General features: G+C 45.3%; 2 protein-coding genes across 2 annotated transcripts; both read right to left on the reverse strand.

Annotated features, from left to right (window-relative positions):
* Window positions 1–314: 314 nt before the first annotated feature.
* Window positions 315–9,246, reverse strand: HDHD2 (haloacid dehalogenase like hydrolase domain containing 2). Its single transcript, XM_061362295.1, has 6 exons — window positions 9,142–9,246; window positions 5,994–6,202; window positions 4,015–4,099; window positions 2,510–2,726; window positions 2,122–2,185; window positions 315–1,114 (listed from the first exon to the last, which is right to left on the reverse strand). Exons 1-6 carry the CDS (start codon window positions 9,240–9,242, stop codon window positions 1,011–1,013), a joined length of 780 nt encoding a protein of 259 aa, XP_061218279.1. The 5' UTR covers window positions 9,243–9,246; the 3' UTR covers window positions 315–1,010.
* Window positions 9,247–14,272: 5,026 nt separating this feature from the next.
* IER3IP1 (immediate early response 3 interacting protein 1) lies at window positions 14,273–17,533 on the reverse strand. The gene is made up of 3 exons (XM_061362294.1): window positions 17,376–17,533; window positions 15,551–15,652; window positions 14,273–14,697 (listed from the first exon to the last, which is right to left on the reverse strand). Exons 1-3 carry the CDS (start codon window positions 17,464–17,466, stop codon window positions 14,642–14,644), a joined length of 249 nt encoding a protein of 82 aa, XP_061218278.1. The 5' UTR covers window positions 17,467–17,533; the 3' UTR covers window positions 14,273–14,641.
* Between the last annotated feature and the right edge of the window lie 278 nt (window positions 17,534–17,811).

The following is a 17,811-nucleotide window of genomic DNA, read 5'->3' on the forward strand; positions in this document are numbered from 1 at the left end:
AGCACTGTAAAACAACTGCAAAGGACTTGGATTATTGTGGTTTGCAAATGGACCAGAAAAGCTATTTACCATCATTACAAAGTTGGTTCGTACTGGGGGATTTGATGCATAGGAGAAGCACTGCATACTGCAGAATTAAATTTCAGTTTCCTGCTAACCAACTGTGTAAAAACTGGAATCTGTCCCCATGGCTTGTGAGGGATTTTTACCATAATGTTAAAAAGAAACAAAACCCTCCAACAACAGTGACATTTTGCAACTGTAGCATCGATAGGACCCCGATGAAGTCTAATTTTAAAAGACACAGTCTCAAAGGCATTTAATACCAGGGTTTTGTTTCAGTATCATTCTTTTTAATAACAGCATCTAATTAAAACATCTGTAAAATGCTGACAGTTTTTAATTTTACGGCAAATTTCCAAAACAAAAAACCCAGGATCTGTTCTTAATGAGAGGAAAGATATCAACAGTAATTATTATTAAACAATGGTGATATTTTCAAGTCACTTCTAAACGTGCATAAGCTCCACCTTTAAATTAGAGCAGAGCAGGGACATCCTCAGTGAAATCAATACAGGCTGACTGAGGCTCTGTTAGTCTTTGGGGTTTATTTACATGAGTACTTCCAGTGAGGGGGAGTTCAGTTTAGCTCATTCAGCAGCAGAACCATGACACTTTCCAGACAGGGCTTTTCATCAGTTATTTCTTGAAAACTGAAAATAAACAGAACTCTCTGCAGTGCTCCCCATGTCATTCAGGAGGCTGCAGCCTGTCTCCCCTGTGAGTGTCCACAGTCCCTTATCACATCCTCCTGAAACTACTACAGGAGAAGGGCTTTGTGGATCGTCTGCCCTTTCACAATGAGAGTGGAAGGAGCGCACAGCTAGTTTTCTGATGAAAGGCATGCATTGATCCTGTGACAATTTTATGAAGCAAGAGTAAAGGAAATTATGTGAAAGAGATGTTTCTTCAAACTAACTGTTCCCTTCCTCATAGCACCCCCCTGCTTCTCATAGCAGGCACTCCAGGATATGTTCCACGGCCTCTGGGAAACTCTCACAGGTTAAGTAAGGAGCTGGATTGATTTTGTCTTCATCTGCTGGTCGATATTTACCTGTAACACATTAACAAAGTAATGCATTTACCAAGGTACCGTGAGTATCCTTTTCTTCCCCCAAACATTACAGCCTTCTCAGATCAGTAACAGCCAGACACAGCAGGAGGAAATGTCCAACTCTTGAACAGTTTGCCCAGAGAAGCTGCGGCTGCCCTATTCCTGGCAGTGTTCAAGGCTAGGTTGGACACAGGAACTTGGAGCAACCTGCTCTAGCGGAAGGTGTTCCTGCCCATGGCAGGGAGTTGGAACTGGATGAGCTTTATGGTCCCTTCCAATGCAAACCATGATTCTGTGATCTGAGGTTCTGCAACAAATACACCAACAAAAGTATTCCCTAAATGAAGACTGAGTCTTCCTGAGGAGCTCTCCAGTGGTGGCTCTAGCTCAGAATTACTTATGCACCCGTTTCACTCTGCTGTACTGGCACTGTTCTTTCACTGAGTATTCAGATATTCATTTTCTAGGTTCTTGAAATAATAATGTTACCATCTTTCCTTCTGGCTTTTTATGAGGAAGAGTAGGATTACTTGCTTCCATTATTCATGTAATGGGCTCTGTGGCATGAGCAGCTGCCACCTCAGAAAGGCCCCTTCCCTGTCCCCAGTACCATCACTAATACTGATAATACCTGTCAGTCCCTTAATGTTCCACTTTTTTCTGAAGCAAAATTACTTCTATAATCACTAGTGTAATTACTAGGGAATGTCACCAGAGTTCCTGAATGATCAGAAGTTACTTTGCTATGACTGATTTTGGCAATCTAAGATGTCGCAGTAACAGTTCTCTCTGTTCTTTGATTAGTGCTCGGGATTTACAGTCATTAGAGCACAGAATTCACATCTGCAAGACCAGCTACCCCCACTGATCCTGACTCACCCACAGCAATGGCAGGAGTCTGGAAAGCACAAGCACCAGATCTTTGGGGACAGTAGGTGCCAGCGCCCAGGGTGAGACGATGGAATGCACCACTGCCTCCTGAAACAACTGATCTGTGGAGGACTTACCAGTCTGTACCAAAATCCCAAGCATACCCGCCTTCTGAGCACCTCCAACATCATCCCTGCAGTCCTGGGGCAGAACAGGAAATCAGCTGTTAGTGGTCACTTTCTTAACAAAGTTTTCCATAACATTCTCCAGCAGCTATACTGACTCAAATCTTTTGGCTACCTACTAGACAAAGCGTCAAAGGAATGAATTACTAAGTGCCTTTTGCCTGATCAGACAGTGACCCCCATGGACTACAAATAAAATCCTACGAGGTTGGATGGTTCCATTTTCACCCCTTGTTTAATCCCAGCACTTTTAGAAAGATCTCTCTGCAGCATTTGGGAGGCTCCACACACAACGCAGGCAAATGCAGGTGATAATGGCACTCATACCCCACATACATACATCACCGATCATGACAGCATCCTCTGGGGTGCAGCCAGTTCCCCGCAGAGCTTCCAGGAAGAAGGTTTTCTCTGGCTTCCCCACCACAGTTGCTTTGGTGTCCGTCGCGTATTCCAGCCCAGTTATAAAAGGTCCAGGCCCCAGAGCCAAGCCGTCTTTTTTCTTGAAATACCTGGCCTTATGTATAGCTATAAGAGGAGCCCCATCCAAAATCAGCCTACAGAATGAACGAAGAGCAAAGTACAAATGCTATGTTAAATTTACAGCTGAAGTCTTCTGTTGAATACAAAATTCCCACTGACTTTCATGAAGGCCCAAATGGTAACAAAATCTAGCATTCGTTCTCAACATAAAAAGCACATGGAACTGTTAGAACAAGTCCAGAGGAGAGCCACAAGGATGATCAAGGGATATACATTGGTATGCAAAGAGATGTGGATGGGCTGGAGAGGGTCCAGAGGAGGGTCAGAAAGATGGACTGAGCAGCATGTGAGGAAAGGCTGGTGAACTGGGCTGGTTCAGCTTGGAGAAGAGAAGGCTCCTCAAGAGGAGACCTTAAAGCAGCTCCAGTGCCTAAAGAAAAATCTCACCTGAGAGAATTCTTTTAAATGTGACATCAAATTCCCATGTATGCAAAAAGAGAAATTTAGTCCCAGTCACTTCAAATGGAGCCTACAGAATGGCCTTACTCTACGTCTCTTGTTATGGGAATCATATTGGGTTAGATTTACCTCATCTAATGTTGGATATCAACCCAGTAGCTGCCTACAAGGTGATGACTCAGCCTGGGCTCTACAGCATAGTTAAAAAGCACTTCTAGAGCACAGAGAAGGACTTGGAGGTATTGGGTGAGGAGAAGCTCCTCATGATCTGGCTTCAGTGTGTGCTTGAGCCCAGAACCCTGCCATGTGCTTGGCTACACCCCTACAGTGAGCAGCAGGCCAAGGGAGGGGATTCTCCTCTGCTGTGCTTTGGGGAGACCCCCCTGAAGTGCTGATTCAGCTCTGGGGCAAACACATATGAGGGACTTGGAGCTGTTGGAGCGAATCCAGAGGAAGCCATGGAGCTGCTGCAAGGGCTGGAGCAGCTCTGCTCTGGAGCCAGGCTGAGAGAGCTGGGCTGGGTCAGCCTGGAGAAGAGAAGGCTCCTGAAGGGGAGACCTTAGAGCAGCTCCAGTGTCTAAAGGGGTTGCAGGAAACCTGGAGAGGGGCTTGGGACAAGGGCTTGTAGGGACAGGCCAAGGGGAATGGCTTGAACCTGCCTGAGGGGAGACTGAGATGAGCTCTTAGGCAGAAGCTCTTCCCTGTGAGGGTGCTGAGACGCTGGCACAGGGTGCCCAGAGAAGCTGTGGCTGCCCCATCCCTGGCAGTGCTCAAGGCCAGGTTGGACACAGGGGCTTGGAGCAACCTGCTCTAGTGGAAGGAGCCCCTGCTCTTGGGAGGGAGTTGGAATTGGATGAGCTTTATGGTCGCTTCCAACGCAAGTCAGGCTGGCATTCAACTTACCGAAATGCTTTGTTCATCATCTCATAGTGAAAGTGCTCTGGAGCCAGTCCTATCACCACCGCGTTGGGGTCATTAGTGGCTATCCCTGGAAAATCAAAACATGACTCGAAGTGAACTGAATGTTATTCATACTTAGCAATAGAGTCAACAAGAGCAATTAATCACTTTACAGGAAACATGACCATTTTCTGACACAGACACTTCATACTGGCTAGTTTTAGGGTTTTTTGAAATGAGGAAAGCATCTGTGGAACTGACTCTGCCATCCTTCACCATGAACACAGGATTACCAGAGAGTTTTATTTATGACAGGTTATCAGCTGCATCCTGCACTTCATCGGGTTTCTGCCTTCACACAGCATATCCTCTACACCTTTACTGGGACAGGTAGAGCTCCTGGGTCTCCAGAGAGCATTGTTGCAGCTGATGTCTCTTGCTGTCTGTCCTGCAGTTAACTTAGGCAGCAAAACGTACATGCAGAGATGCCGTGTGGGTTTGTGACACCACTCAAGAGCATCTGGGTTCCTTAACCAAGAACGGATTACGTTCATCCATCTGTGACCAACTTTATGGAGAGATTAGCCAAGAATAGTTCAATAGCAGCCATTAAGAGGAATTTAAAGCATTCTCCATTGTATTTAAATGTTTCAAGAGCAGCACTGAGAAAATATGAGCCAAACCGCTTAGAGCAAAAAGAAACAAAATAATCCATTCCAGACCCAGCAATACAGATAATGCCACCAGTGTACTTTGCCATCTTTTACAAAATTAGCACTAGCTACTCTGAAACTGATGGAAAGATCCCAAATACATGGAGATTAAACTGATTTACCTCCAGTGAAATAGCTGCTGTCTCTGCTGTTTCTGACTCAGGAAAGCCTTCCCAAGAACACAAACACAGAATATTGCTGGGGGCATATTTCTCTGGATGCCATGTTAGGTAGAACATATTATCAAGGTTTCACTGCTCACAGAGCCCACACAGGCTTTTCTCCTCAACATTTACCTTTCTGAAGATTAACAACTAGCCTATGGCACTAAAATTTCATAGGGAATGTCCGGCTCCTAGCATGATTAGATTTTACATAAGTTAAATTGCCACAAGGATTTCAGTTCATGAGGCAAGAGGCAGGGAGCAGCGGTAAACCATTCACATTTTTGAAGCTAAATGAAAGACTAGCACAGTTTTCAACTTTGAGTGTGTTAAAAATGTGGGTATCTTCACTGCTCTTGAAACAATGTGGTTAAGGCAAGGACTAATTGCCATTGCTTCAGGCACCTGCCAGATTTGTCCAAGTTAGAATATATCATCTTCTACTGCCCTTATTGTTGAGGGAGTGAAATGGGATCATCTGCAAGTAAAGTGAATTTTAACCAGGTCTTTAGGGAGGAGAGTCTAAAGAAGTCAGCATGGTGAACGTTCTGTCACCAGTTAAGGTATTAAAGTACATGGAATGAGACCTAGATGTTCAATACAATGTAAGTAACAATAATTACTTTGAGATTTCACGATTAATAATAACCTATTAAGAAAGAAATAGCCTCCTCTGTGTGCCTACACACTGGCTTTTCAGCTCTTTATGAGCAAAACCTCTGTACAATAGCTGAGGGAAAGTTTATTTCCAACAAATTGACACATCCTTGCTATAAAACAAATAAGCAATGTATCTCCAATGATCTAATGATAAGTTTGGGTTTTTTTACACTGTAAAGTAATAAAAACCATCAAGTTTTACACAAATTCTAACTTTTTGAAGGCTTTGGCTGCTATTTCCACAACTCCTCAAAGAAGCTATGACTTCAGAATGTTTTACGGTAACTTAAAAAGAAGAAAGAACCTTTATGACTCTGGAGAGTTCCTTATTTCAGGCTTCATCATGGCCAGTAGTACATATATGATTGTCACCATACAAAACAGAGGGCACTATGTTTCCTCATCTGGCCGTGACTTCTTCCATACTGTTTTCTGATCACCTTACCTGTGAAATCAGGCAGGGCCTTATCATCCACCAGGAGGAGTGGCCGCACTTGCTTCTGTTCCAGAAGGTTCCTGGCTGCAGTCAGAGATGTGAAGATCTCATTTTCTGCAATGTCAAAGCCCAGTTTCGTCAGCCTCTCCAGCAGCTCTCTCTTGCACTCCTTCGTTGTGTTCGTCACAAATCGAATGGTAACCGGAGCACTACGCAGCCTGATAGGTGAGGAGCACAGGCATATTGGCCACAGCATCTTTCTATTTACACACTCATACATCAATCTGGGACAGAAAAGGGACTGTTTATCTAAAGGATGCAGGTGAAAAGACTGTACACATCCCAGACTAACGGTGCCACACCAGAACCATGAGGTTGTTAAGTTCTGCGGACTGGAGGGTAATGTGAAACAGATGGCAAGAATTATAGCTAACAGAACAAGACCAAGCCTCCCCTGCATTGCTTCTATCAGGAGAAGTCTGGAAAAAAATGGTGATTCTAAACTCCATTTTCATAGCAGTACCAAACACATCTATGATCAACAACAACTAGTATGAAAAGCCTTTTAATTCAAGCTAGATAATCATAATAGAATCAAGGAATGGTTTGAGTTGGAAAGGACCTTAAAGTTCATCCAGTTCCAACCCCCTGCCACGGGCAAGGACACCTTCCAATAGAGCAGGCTGCTCCAAGCCCCTGTGCCCAACCAGGCCTCGAACACTGCCAGGGATGGGGCAGCCACAGCTTCTCTGGGCACCCTGTGCCAGCGCCTCAGCACCCTCACAGGGAACAGCTTCTGCCTAAGAGCTCATCTCAGTCTCCCCTCTGACAGGTTAAAGCCATTCCCCCTTGTCTTACCACTACTTCCTCCTGTAAAAAGTCCCTCTGCAGCTCTCTTGTAGGCCCTTTAATACTGGAAAGCCACTATGAAAAAACAGTCCTGTATTCTGGATCTGCAGCATCCTGAACCAAAGTAAATACACAAAAGAATCTTGCTGCTAAATTAATGTATTGAACTCCACTTACTGGGTGAATTTCACAGCACTGTGTCTCATTCAGAGATGCAGGATGCTCTAGGAGCCTGCCTTACCCTTGTGGTGGTTTTGTGTCAGCTTCTGAAGCCTTTTCTCCCTTTAATGAGGAACACCGCTATCACATAAACCCACATTATTGCCCTACACTGACAGTACATGCTACCAAACAATCAAATAATTTTAAGTGACAGTTTCAACAGCGTTCCCTTTAATTATTCCCCCACCATCACTTTTCTGTTTGTTGCTATAGAAACAAATCCCAGCATCAAGGCTGCATGGAGAACATCAGGATAAAGTTGGTCAATACTGCAGACTTGCTTGCACCTGCCACTTCTTGTTTCTCAGGTACACTGACCCTTCAGACAAACAAACTAGTAAAAAAAGTCTCCTTGTTGCTAATAAAATAAAAATTTGTAATTTTCTTCTTCCTTTGGACCTCAGTACTGAAAAGTAGCTCTAAAAATGGAATGTACCTATTTGTTCCCTGCCCGCCAAACATTCCGGCTTCTCTCTAGAAAGGACAGTGACATGAATTAGCATAAAAGAATATGAGAAAATATTTTATTCAAACCTCTATGCAAAAAGATCTGCCCGTTCCTTGCAGTGCAATGGCACCCCCTCTCCACACTTGTGCCAACAGGCTGAAGCTGAGAAACAGCACCAGACTGCACCTTGTATCTTCTCTGACCCCCTCACATGCCAAATCCATTACAGGGCCCACACAGGCATGTCTCAGCAGGAATGAAACAAAAGACAAAGGAGAATTAGGGACTTTAGAGAACAGTGTGTCTTCTGATTCTACAGAAGCCATTTTTTATGTCCAACCTACTGCCTAAGGGGTTGGAGTAGCAGCAGACAGAACAGATACCAAGCTCTTCTCGATATATGACAACTTATATACATATATATATATGTGTGTATATATATATACACACATATGGATTTCTGTGAACATTGACTCTCACCTGGCACAAGTTGTCCCTCTGCATAAAACACCAAGCAGACAAGGTTCCGTGAATGAGTGATGAATAAGTACCCAGGACTTCAGCAGTTTTTACTTCCTTGCAATTGGACACCATCACGAGACAACTATATCCACAGAGCTACTTGTGAATAGAAATGCAGAGTTTCCTAACCCCTCTGTGAACTATTCCTCCGACCAATACCTTTATAAAAACTCTAAGCAGTCAATACAACTCCAGTAAAAACTTTCTCATCCTCAAGTGAACCCTATTCCTCTCTCCTGATCCCAGCACCTTAAGGCATCCTCCCTCACTCACCACAGTAGTATAAATCACTTTGTGTTTTACTTCATCTATTGCAAGATGTCTTCTCCAGGCCAACAGTCTCATAACACGGTACAAGGATCCCTGGGGCTGGATATCGTGCCACACTGACTTGGCCAGATGAAGTCATTTTACTATGTCTCAGTTTCTTTAAACACCCTTTCATTACTAGAAAAAGAGGTAGTAAACTGTCCTGTTCATTAACACCCTGGAATACCTACAAAAGGTGGGCTGTATTATCAGATGTTTCCCAAACTGAGGCTCTTTACCTAGCAGAAACTTAACAAATAATAAAGCAAAGCTTTGGCTGGAAGACCAAGTGAAATGAGAACTCTGCAAAGGATGCTCTGTTCATTAGGCCAAGTTATTCTGTTATTCCACTTTAGCTTACCACACACAGAAGGACACAGACTCCTGTGATTAAACAAAGCAGCAAGGAACAGATCAGCTGAGGTAACTGCTGTACGTGGGATGATTTGGGTTAACTGAACTACATTCCACTTTGGCTGAGGCTGTACTGCCTCTGAATACTGTAAAATCATAGAATCATTTGGGTTGGAAAGGACAATATCTAACCTGACACGTCACAAAACTCAGAACTACAAGACCTACGGAACAACTTAGGAAAGCTGCAGGGGCTCAGGCAACTTTTCAGTGCCCTTCAGTGATTTCTCTTGGTACTGATACAGGTGTAAATAGAAGCAGAATCTGGCCACGTTTGCTTATCCACGAAAGCACAAAAAGCACAGTAGCTTCAGGCCTGTCTACTTGAAGAAGCATCTTTGTGCAAACAGTGCTGCCATAGCCTATCAGAGGGAATCTAAAAAGGTCACTTGCCTTTTAAGAGCTTCCTGAGCGCCTGGCACAGCTGAGTCTTCAATGTGAAGTGTGCCGTTGAGATCCACCAAGACAGCTTTCAGTGCACGCCGAGCTGCCATCCTCCTTCCCCAGGGAGAGGGCAAATAAATGAAACAACAGAAAACTGGTTAGCAGACAATGGATAATAAAAATAAGGAACTCAGTTAAGCGCCTCATTTGTGCCAAGCCCGGCACTACTCAGAACATTACTCGCAGTATTAAATGGGCCCCTTTAGACAGAGAAATAAAAGGCAGTGTTTAAAAAAAAAACATAATTGATGGGGTGGTATTTTCCCAAAGACTCTATATATGGAAATCAGGTGCTATTTGTTTTTAAAGTGCCTTTATTTGTGCATGTCAAAAATTCTCTAAACAACTGAGACTGTTGGGAAGAGGATCATTAGGTCTGGTATTGCTGGTTCAAGGCCTCAGCAAACACATTCCAGCAAGTCCCATTGACACCAACAGCGCTGTTGAAGTGAAAATGAATGCAATGCTACTAAATGATGATACACTGTTCCAACTGTATAGCTCAAAATGCTCTGCAAAAGTGGATATTGTTAATTGTAATTTTGTAAGCAAGACGTAGGGTGATGCAGCCCACCACACAATTTGGGTAAGCTACCTCAGGCTATCTGATGGTTGACTGTGTATGTGGCAGCATGGATTTTGCAGACTGTCAGACTGGAAGCGCTCAGGGATATTCAGCACCCCAAACGGTTACCCCCTCCTCTTGTAAAGGGGACAGTCAAGCAGTTTTTCTACAGTCACATAAATAGGTCCATGAGACTCAGCCCCAAGCTGAAGCCAGCATTCAGAGGGCAAAGGCACTGGGGAAGAAAACAGCGAGGTCATGCACAAGTCAGCTGGCTAAAAAGCTGTCTTCAGAACTAGTACTTCTCCTTATGTGTGCTGCAAGGGATGTATTTTACTCCACAAGCAAGTCTGCTGGGCTATTTCTCAGCCAAAGCCCACTGTGGAAGCTTTTCTCCTGTCTGTCTGTTGCTACACAGTCCAAGGTTAAACATCTATGATATAAAGCTGGTAACAGAACTTCTAAGGGATCTTTATCAATTGCTTGGGAAAAGAGGGCACCAGGTTTCTAAGACATCTTCTCTGATAAAATACTTAATGCCTAGACAGAATGGAATTTGCATGACTCCACATTATCTCCATGACAAAAAACCTCTCTTCCCTCAGGCACTTATACCCTGGCACAGGGAATTTTGATGCTGAGACGAAAAGAGGACTGAGAAAGAACTGAACAAGATGTTATTACATAAATTCTCTAGCTAAAGACAATGACTGCAGAGCAAATGCACCATGCCTGCATGGCCAGCACAGCTACAGATGGGGACAGAATATCCTAGCTTAGCAGAAAGTTGGGGGGGGAGGTTTACACCTCTTTTACCATCCATCTCCATTGGGTCTCCACAGTACATTTATTTGGGCAGTATGAAAGTTATTTTCAGAGCCAGTTTTCAGAATGGACTAATTTTAAGTATAGAGCTCACAGCACAGCAGTTTTTATTAAAAACCCTTCAATACCTCAGTTTTCACAACGGCAGCCTAACACGGGTGGAACTTCACATTGGCAATAGCTCCCAGTGCCTAAAAGGGCTACAGGAAAAATGGAAAGGGGCTTGGAACAAGGGCTTGTAGGGACAGGCCAAGGAGAATGGCTTGAACCTGCCCGAGGGGAGACTGAGCTGAGCTCTTAGGCAGAAGCTCTTCCCTGTGAGGGTGCTGAGGCGCTGGCACAGGGAGCCCGGAGAAGCTGTGGCTGCCCCGTCCCTGGCAGTGTTCAAGGCCAGGTTGGACACAGGGGCTTGGAGCAAGCTGCTCCAGTGGAAGGGGTCCCTGCCCGTGGCAGGAGTTGGGACTAGATGAGCTTTAAGGTCCTTTCCAACCCAAACCACTCCGGATTCCGCCACACAGGATGAAGCCACACGGTAACTCAGGCTGGTCAGGACACAGCCGTACAATGAGCAGTGAAGCAGGATCCCCTAAAGCCATGGGCGAACCATAACGCACGTCAGGATCAGGCTGCCCTGAGGGGATGGAGCTGCAGGCTTCAGGGCCACCCCACAGAGCCTCTCCTATGGACCTCCCTGCTCCCCGCGACCGGTCCCTTGTCTCACACCGTCTTCAACGACGGCTGCCTTTCCCTTCCCTCGCATACTGGAAAGGTTATGAAGCCACAAACGCTACATGTACCCTCCCCACCCCCAGACAATGAGATGGTATCGCCTCTTTCGCCAGCTCCCAAAGGGCAGGTGGACTAGTCCATTCTCTAGCAGGGGAGTCTCCGCGCCAGCCGGGCTCCCCTTTCCCGTGACGCGATCGTTCCGCCCGCCCATTCACGCCCGAAGAAGTTGGGCGGGCCCACTCGGACGAGGCGGGGGGGGGGGAGCGCAGTGTGGCGGTGACTCCCTCTCCCCGGCACTAACCTGCCTCCAGCAGCCCCACCGCCGCCCCTGCGCACTGCCCGTCGCCGCTCCGCCTCTCAGGGTCCTCGCGGAGCCGGGACTGGCCCCGCGAGTGCCGGTAGCCGCAGCAGCGGCGCAGCTCAGCCGCCGAGGGCCCGTGTCCCCGACAGGCAACGCGGCTGGCGCCCCGCTGAGGGGCGGGCGGAAAGAGCGGGGGCCTTTCTCCGGCGCGGGTGGAGCTGCACTGTAGGGGGCCGAGGGAGGGAGGTAGGGCCGGTTCGAGAGGTGTCGTGTGTGGTTGTGGGTATTTTCGTTTGGGTTGAAAGGACCTTAAAGCTCATCCAGTTCCAACTCCCTGCCACGGGCAGGGACATCGATGAGTTAAGTACACATGGGTTTATATTGTGATGGTACATCAAAAATCCATCCTCATCCTGAGCTTTAAAACGTTCTGGTTATTGTGATTCCTGCACCAGGTGCGAGTCGTAATATGCTGTTTGTGCTTCGAAATGACATTAGCACAGGCTGCTTTTCACTTCCTGCATGCTCCTGCTTAAGAGCCAGCTCTGAGCTGCTTCGCCTTGTTTGAACTCCATCACAGCAGCCTTGCTTCAGACCTGCTCAAAGCCACTACCAGCAGTGTAGCTACTCCCTTGCAGTTGCTCTCTACGCCCCTTTCCCCGCCTCTCTCCTCGCTACCCTTTTGACCTCTTTCCTGCTCATTAGCTGGGAAAGCCGATCTTCAGCTGCTGCCCCACTTTGAATCACTGTACTGCATCTGCCTCGCGAAACGTGTCCCAGTTTTGCCTCAAACGCAGGACTGCTGCTGCGCAGAGCCACTGCTCCTTCATACTGCACATGCCTAATAGATTCGGAAATCATCTGCCCATGTGCTGTCAGACAAAAATTGACGCTTTAGTGTTCTTGAAAGGACAGGAAGATGGGGGAACTGCTTTTCATCCATTTTTAAAGCTGTAATCTAGTACTGGCTTTGTTTTAGAACAAGCTAGTCCTTTAAGTCAGTATGCATGAAAAGGAAATGGAATGCAAGCTCTGCTTCAAAATTAGTGCTCCAATCCAGTGCATCCACCATGGAAACATCTACCATGGCTTTTTCTACAATGACTTTACAAAAATGCTTGTATACCTTCCATGTTTTATCTGCTCCACATACAAACTGTCCAGTTTCCATGACAGATATAACTGATTGAGCCTGTACCCTCGTTGCCACTGAATTACACAAGGATTATTACAAATAAATACTTCATAATAGATCTACTTTAAAGACTAGCACGATCCTATTCTGCCTCAGGCCAATGTTACTATGGCTCATTAGCTATATAAATCAATATACAGCTTCATAGTGATGATAGTTGCAAGTGCCATAGGCATGAGGAAAAACAAAAAGAGGAGTATTTTATGTAAGAACTGTATGTCTGGTATCTGGAAGAGGATGGAGCTGAGTTTTGAGGTACTCCCACTGTACACAGATATAAAGTGAGTTATGAAAGAGTGCTTAATTTAGAAATTCACAATTTATTGACAAGTTTTCACTAAAAACAGGAAACAACATAAACCTCTCCTCCTGGATAATCTTTACTCTGCAGATCACTGAGATTGAAGATCGTTTACACATTTCACAGATTTATCTTTGTATACAAAGAGCATATGCTTTAGTCATCAAGGCGCCGGAAGAAGAGATGATAAACTGCTTTACAATAGCTAAACCACTTCAGCACAGGAACAGATGTAAGAGTTCTAGCTTTTCTGAAAAGGTACAGGAGAATTGGCCTTCTTAATTCCACACTCGCTCTGTTAACATCGGACCTAACTTGACAGGCTTAACTCAGACAAGGTCTGTACCAAAGCAGTTAGCAGTGTTTCTTCGACAGAACTGCCAGATCACACTCAGTTTCAACTTCCAAGTTTTTCTTTAATGAAGATGGAGGGCAGGGAAGAAGCAGCAGTAACAGTAGAAGCTGCAAATACGCTGGTTTTAAACGAAAACTGCATCTGAAAAGGGCACAGTATTCCCCTCCCAAGCTCAGAATACAAATGGTTCCCCACTTCCAGCACACTAATCACCACAAACAATTTTTAACACACATTTTAAGAAATGTATAATAATCCTTAACAGAGCAGTAACAAACACTAGTCACTAATATCACTCGCTAGTCTAAATCAGCACAGTAACCCAGCTCCAGGTACAGCTTTTTTAGGTTTTGCATAGCAATTGCACCCAATTTCAACTTACTTTGCCACCATTACTGGTTTGAAAAGGTTATGAAACACAGAGGGAAAATCCTGGTCTCAATCAAACCAGGAAAATTTGATTTCCAATGTAAACTGAATTAGGATTTTACCCAGTTTGATCTGTTCTCAATATCACAACTGGAATTCAGAAATCTGTAACATGTTTGATCTCCTCTTAACATCACAACTGGAATTCAGTAATTTATGACATGCTTTATCTCCTCTCAATATCACAAATCTCTCTGTATCACAACTGAACTTCACTAATTTATAACATTTTGTAATATTGAGGGGGATAAAACTGGAATTCAGAATTTGTAACATTTGATCTCTCAGTATCACAATTGGACCTCAGTGATTTATAGTTTTCAGAGCCTAATTCGCATTCTCTTGAACAGTACTGTGGTAGCAAGTGGAATAAAACCCACTTTAATTTAACAACAAATTGTGAAGGATAATAAAGGAAATTCATCCCTGAGGAATGAGACATTTAAAAACCGCATATGATCGACAACCGCGGCAACACCCGGCAACGCGCACACCAACAGCCAGCGCTATGAACAGGCAGCAACAGAACTTGTCATAGTCCAACATGTTTGCAGTGTTGTTGCATTGATCCCCGTATCTTGTGTAATGAAACTCCAATTAGAAAATAGGATAAATAGAAGTAAGTGTCTTTATTATGTTAAGTTGAATGTCAGATTGACAGCTAAACCGTGCCGGATCCCCAAAAACTCAGTGGCGATGGTTCATAACTTGCTTCTTTGGCCATCCAAAATGTTTTTCCCTGGGTGTCTTCAACCAAACAACAGGAGGAGAACGATTGTAATGGAGTTCACTGCTATGAGTGGCACTGTGGGGAAAGAAGAGGAGTAACTGTGAAAATTTCCTTTTCCATATCCCAGTGACAGAACTTTGCATTATCTCAGGAGACTAAGGAGCAAAATCAATCAAAATCTTGAAAATGCACTTAATTTTGCTGCCCAAATCCAGGATTAGTGGAAGGAGCCAGGATCAAAACTTAGGAAGCCAAAAATCAGTAGGAAGCAACATCATTAATTTTTTTCTGTGGCCCATCATGTTTTAACTCTAACCCAAACAACCCCTTCGCCAAATGAAACCAAACCATCTCAAAGTCAGTTTTCAGCCTTGGCTTTGCTCTGATTTAGAAGAAATGCATCAGTTTTTACTCTGTGTGGGCAAAAAAAAAAAATAATTTGTTACTTCCTCTTTATCATCACCTTTAAAAAGAATTTTTGGTGTGCTTTATAGGAAAAACCACCAGTAACTTACAAATTAAAGAATCTTTATTTTTTCTTTTTTTGCTCCTCATCTTTTGAGGTATATAAGCCTGGCTTACCCTTAAGAATACCAGGAATTACGTTTCCCTCACCAGGCACTTCAAATGGTGAAGATAACTGCACTCTCTGACTGATCCTCCCCGCAAGCTCCCAAATTCCAAGGAAAGACAAGACACAGCAGTGGCACCACAAGCCAGAATAAGGGAATGTTTTAAACTTTATCCAAATTAGGGCACCTTAGCTGGGACTTGCGCCCTTCTACAGAGAATCCAGACATGAAGGAAGGACAGATTTGGAATGACGAGCACAAATAGCAGCTGTCTGGTAGAAGAGTGAAAACAATGATGGTATTTCATTAAAGCACAGCAACTTCACAGCCAGTAATATCTGAAACCAACGCCTTACCTCTCATTACAGTTCGTATGGATCGAATGAGGTTCGTTAGCTGAGCTTTAATTCCTGGTTCTTCTCCGAATCCTCCAATCCCTTGATCGCTTCCCCAGCCAACTGTGTCACGTAAGTCCAGCCAGACACGTCAGAAAAAAAAAACACCAAACCACAAAACAAATGCTGTCAGCAATATTAATGGGTGATCTGTCTTGAATAGGGTTCATCTTAATTAATGTAAACCAGTTAGTTTTAGTTTACAATTGGAATTTCATACAATGTACTGAAACCTTAAAAAACATTTTCATGAATGTAACACTAACAACAGATCAATGTTTTTCTGAAGGAAACCCTTACTTTTTTAACAGGCTTTTCATGCCAGAAGAACAAAGGAGTGTATCTGGGTTTAAAAATACCCTCCAAAATAAAACCAAACTACATCCTGGTTCTTTACTAGAAGATAAAACAGCAAATATTTGTTGGGCATGAAATGATGCTTCAGCACTGAGGAAGGAGCTACATGACAGAAAAGGGTCAGCACAAATTCCAAACCACGACAGTGATTTTTGTGACTACTATTAAATAAAAAAAGATACAGTTACTTGGGAGGTTTTCACAGGGACATCGAGCTACTGCAGGTCTACAAAGCCCTTCAAGGGAGAAGCCCTTCCCCACCTGCTGCAGGAAGGCCAAGCATGTGGTCCCAGCAACAGGTCCAGGGAATTTTGAGTCCCTTGACCATTTGGGAATGTTCAGGAACAGAGCTGGGAGAGGCCTTTGACATTTGTAGAATTACAGGCTGCTTTGGGCTGGAAGGGATCTTAGGGCTCATCCAGCTCCAGCCCCTGTGACAGGCAGGGACCCCTTCCACTGGAGCAGCTTGCTCCAAGCCCGTGTCCAACCTGGCCTTGAACACTGCCAGGGATGGGGCAGCCACAGCTTCTCTGGGCACCCTGTGCCAGCGCCTCAGCACCCTCACAGGGAAGAGCTTCTGCCTAAGAGCTCAGCTCAGTCTCCCCTCTGGCAGGTTCAAGCCATTCACAATCTCTGTGTTTTTCTCCACAGACAACATTCGAGAGATTTATTCTCCCTTTCCCATCTCCCTTGTTATTCCCAAATCACGTGGGGCCCACAAGAGACTTGACCCATCCTGCCAATCCCCACATCTTCCTTTTCATCGAACTGCTGCTCAACAAGAAAACCCGAAACACAAACTGAGCAGATCCCTCCCTGCAAATCCTTCCAGGGAACAGGACAACAGGATAACTGTCCGCACTCCTGCCAAAAACCTCACTCAAGCCTTGGGGAAGTCAGGACTCTCCCCACCAGGAAACTGAAACCCTGGACCACAGGTCGTTTTTCCTGGGGCTGTGCAGATCTCTGTGTCCGTGGCTTTTGTGTGCTTTGTGGGGCTTTGTTTTGAGAATGAGGATGCGCAGCCTCAGTAATTTCTCCAGTACCGCGGAAGCACAAGGGTGCCAAGACCGAGAAGTGCCATCTCATCAAGAGAAGGGCAACGACAGGATGAAAGAAACCCTCTCACGCTATCGCGATGTATGGCGCAGATAAGGGCGGAAGGATCTAAAACCACAGAAAAAAAAAAAAAACCCTCTAAAACAATGGAATTAAAGAAAGAAAGAAAGAAATAACGACAGGAGCGACACCGCCCGGACTTCAGGACCAAACCCCCGACGGCATTCCGCGCAACTGATGCCCACACCGGCTCGGTGAGGCGGCAGGGGTCCCCGCCAAGCCCGGAGGCCTTTCCGCGCATGGGCGGTGGCCGGGCGGTGGCGGGGGCCGCGCTGCCGGCCCGCAGGAGGCCCCGCTCGCCCGGGCTCACCTTGACGGAGGAAGCGCTCCTCATGCAGCACGGCCACGGCGTTGACGAAGAGCAGCGCGGCCTGCAGCAGCGAGTACAGCGTAAACGCCATGGCCCAGCGCCGCCACGGCGCGCCGACCGACGTGGCGGGGAGGCGGGAACCATGAAGGGGCGGGGGCTCGGACGGGGCGGGGCCTCTGTGCTGGGTCCTCCCGCGAACCCGACAGCGATGGTCAGCAGCGTGAGCCGCTGGAGGAGACAGGGTGTTATCTTTATGTATTTGTAGAGTTATATATTTACGTTTTTACATTCTTACACATTGATATATTTTTACATTTGTATTCTCATTTACATATTTGTATGTTTCTATGAATATGTAACGTTATGGACATAAATATGTAAATATGTACATGCACACATATTTGTCTGGAGAAGAGCAGGCGCAGGGGGGACCTTA

Source organism: Neopsephotus bourkii, unplaced genomic scaffold (genome assembly GCF_033783945.1).
Source record: "Neopsephotus bourkii isolate Nb327-2 ecotype Australia unplaced genomic scaffold, CSIRO-AGI_Nbou_v1 NB_1113, whole genome shotgun sequence".
NCBI classification, from domain to species: domain Eukaryota; kingdom Metazoa; phylum Chordata; class Aves; order Psittaciformes; family Psittacidae; genus Neopsephotus; species Neopsephotus bourkii.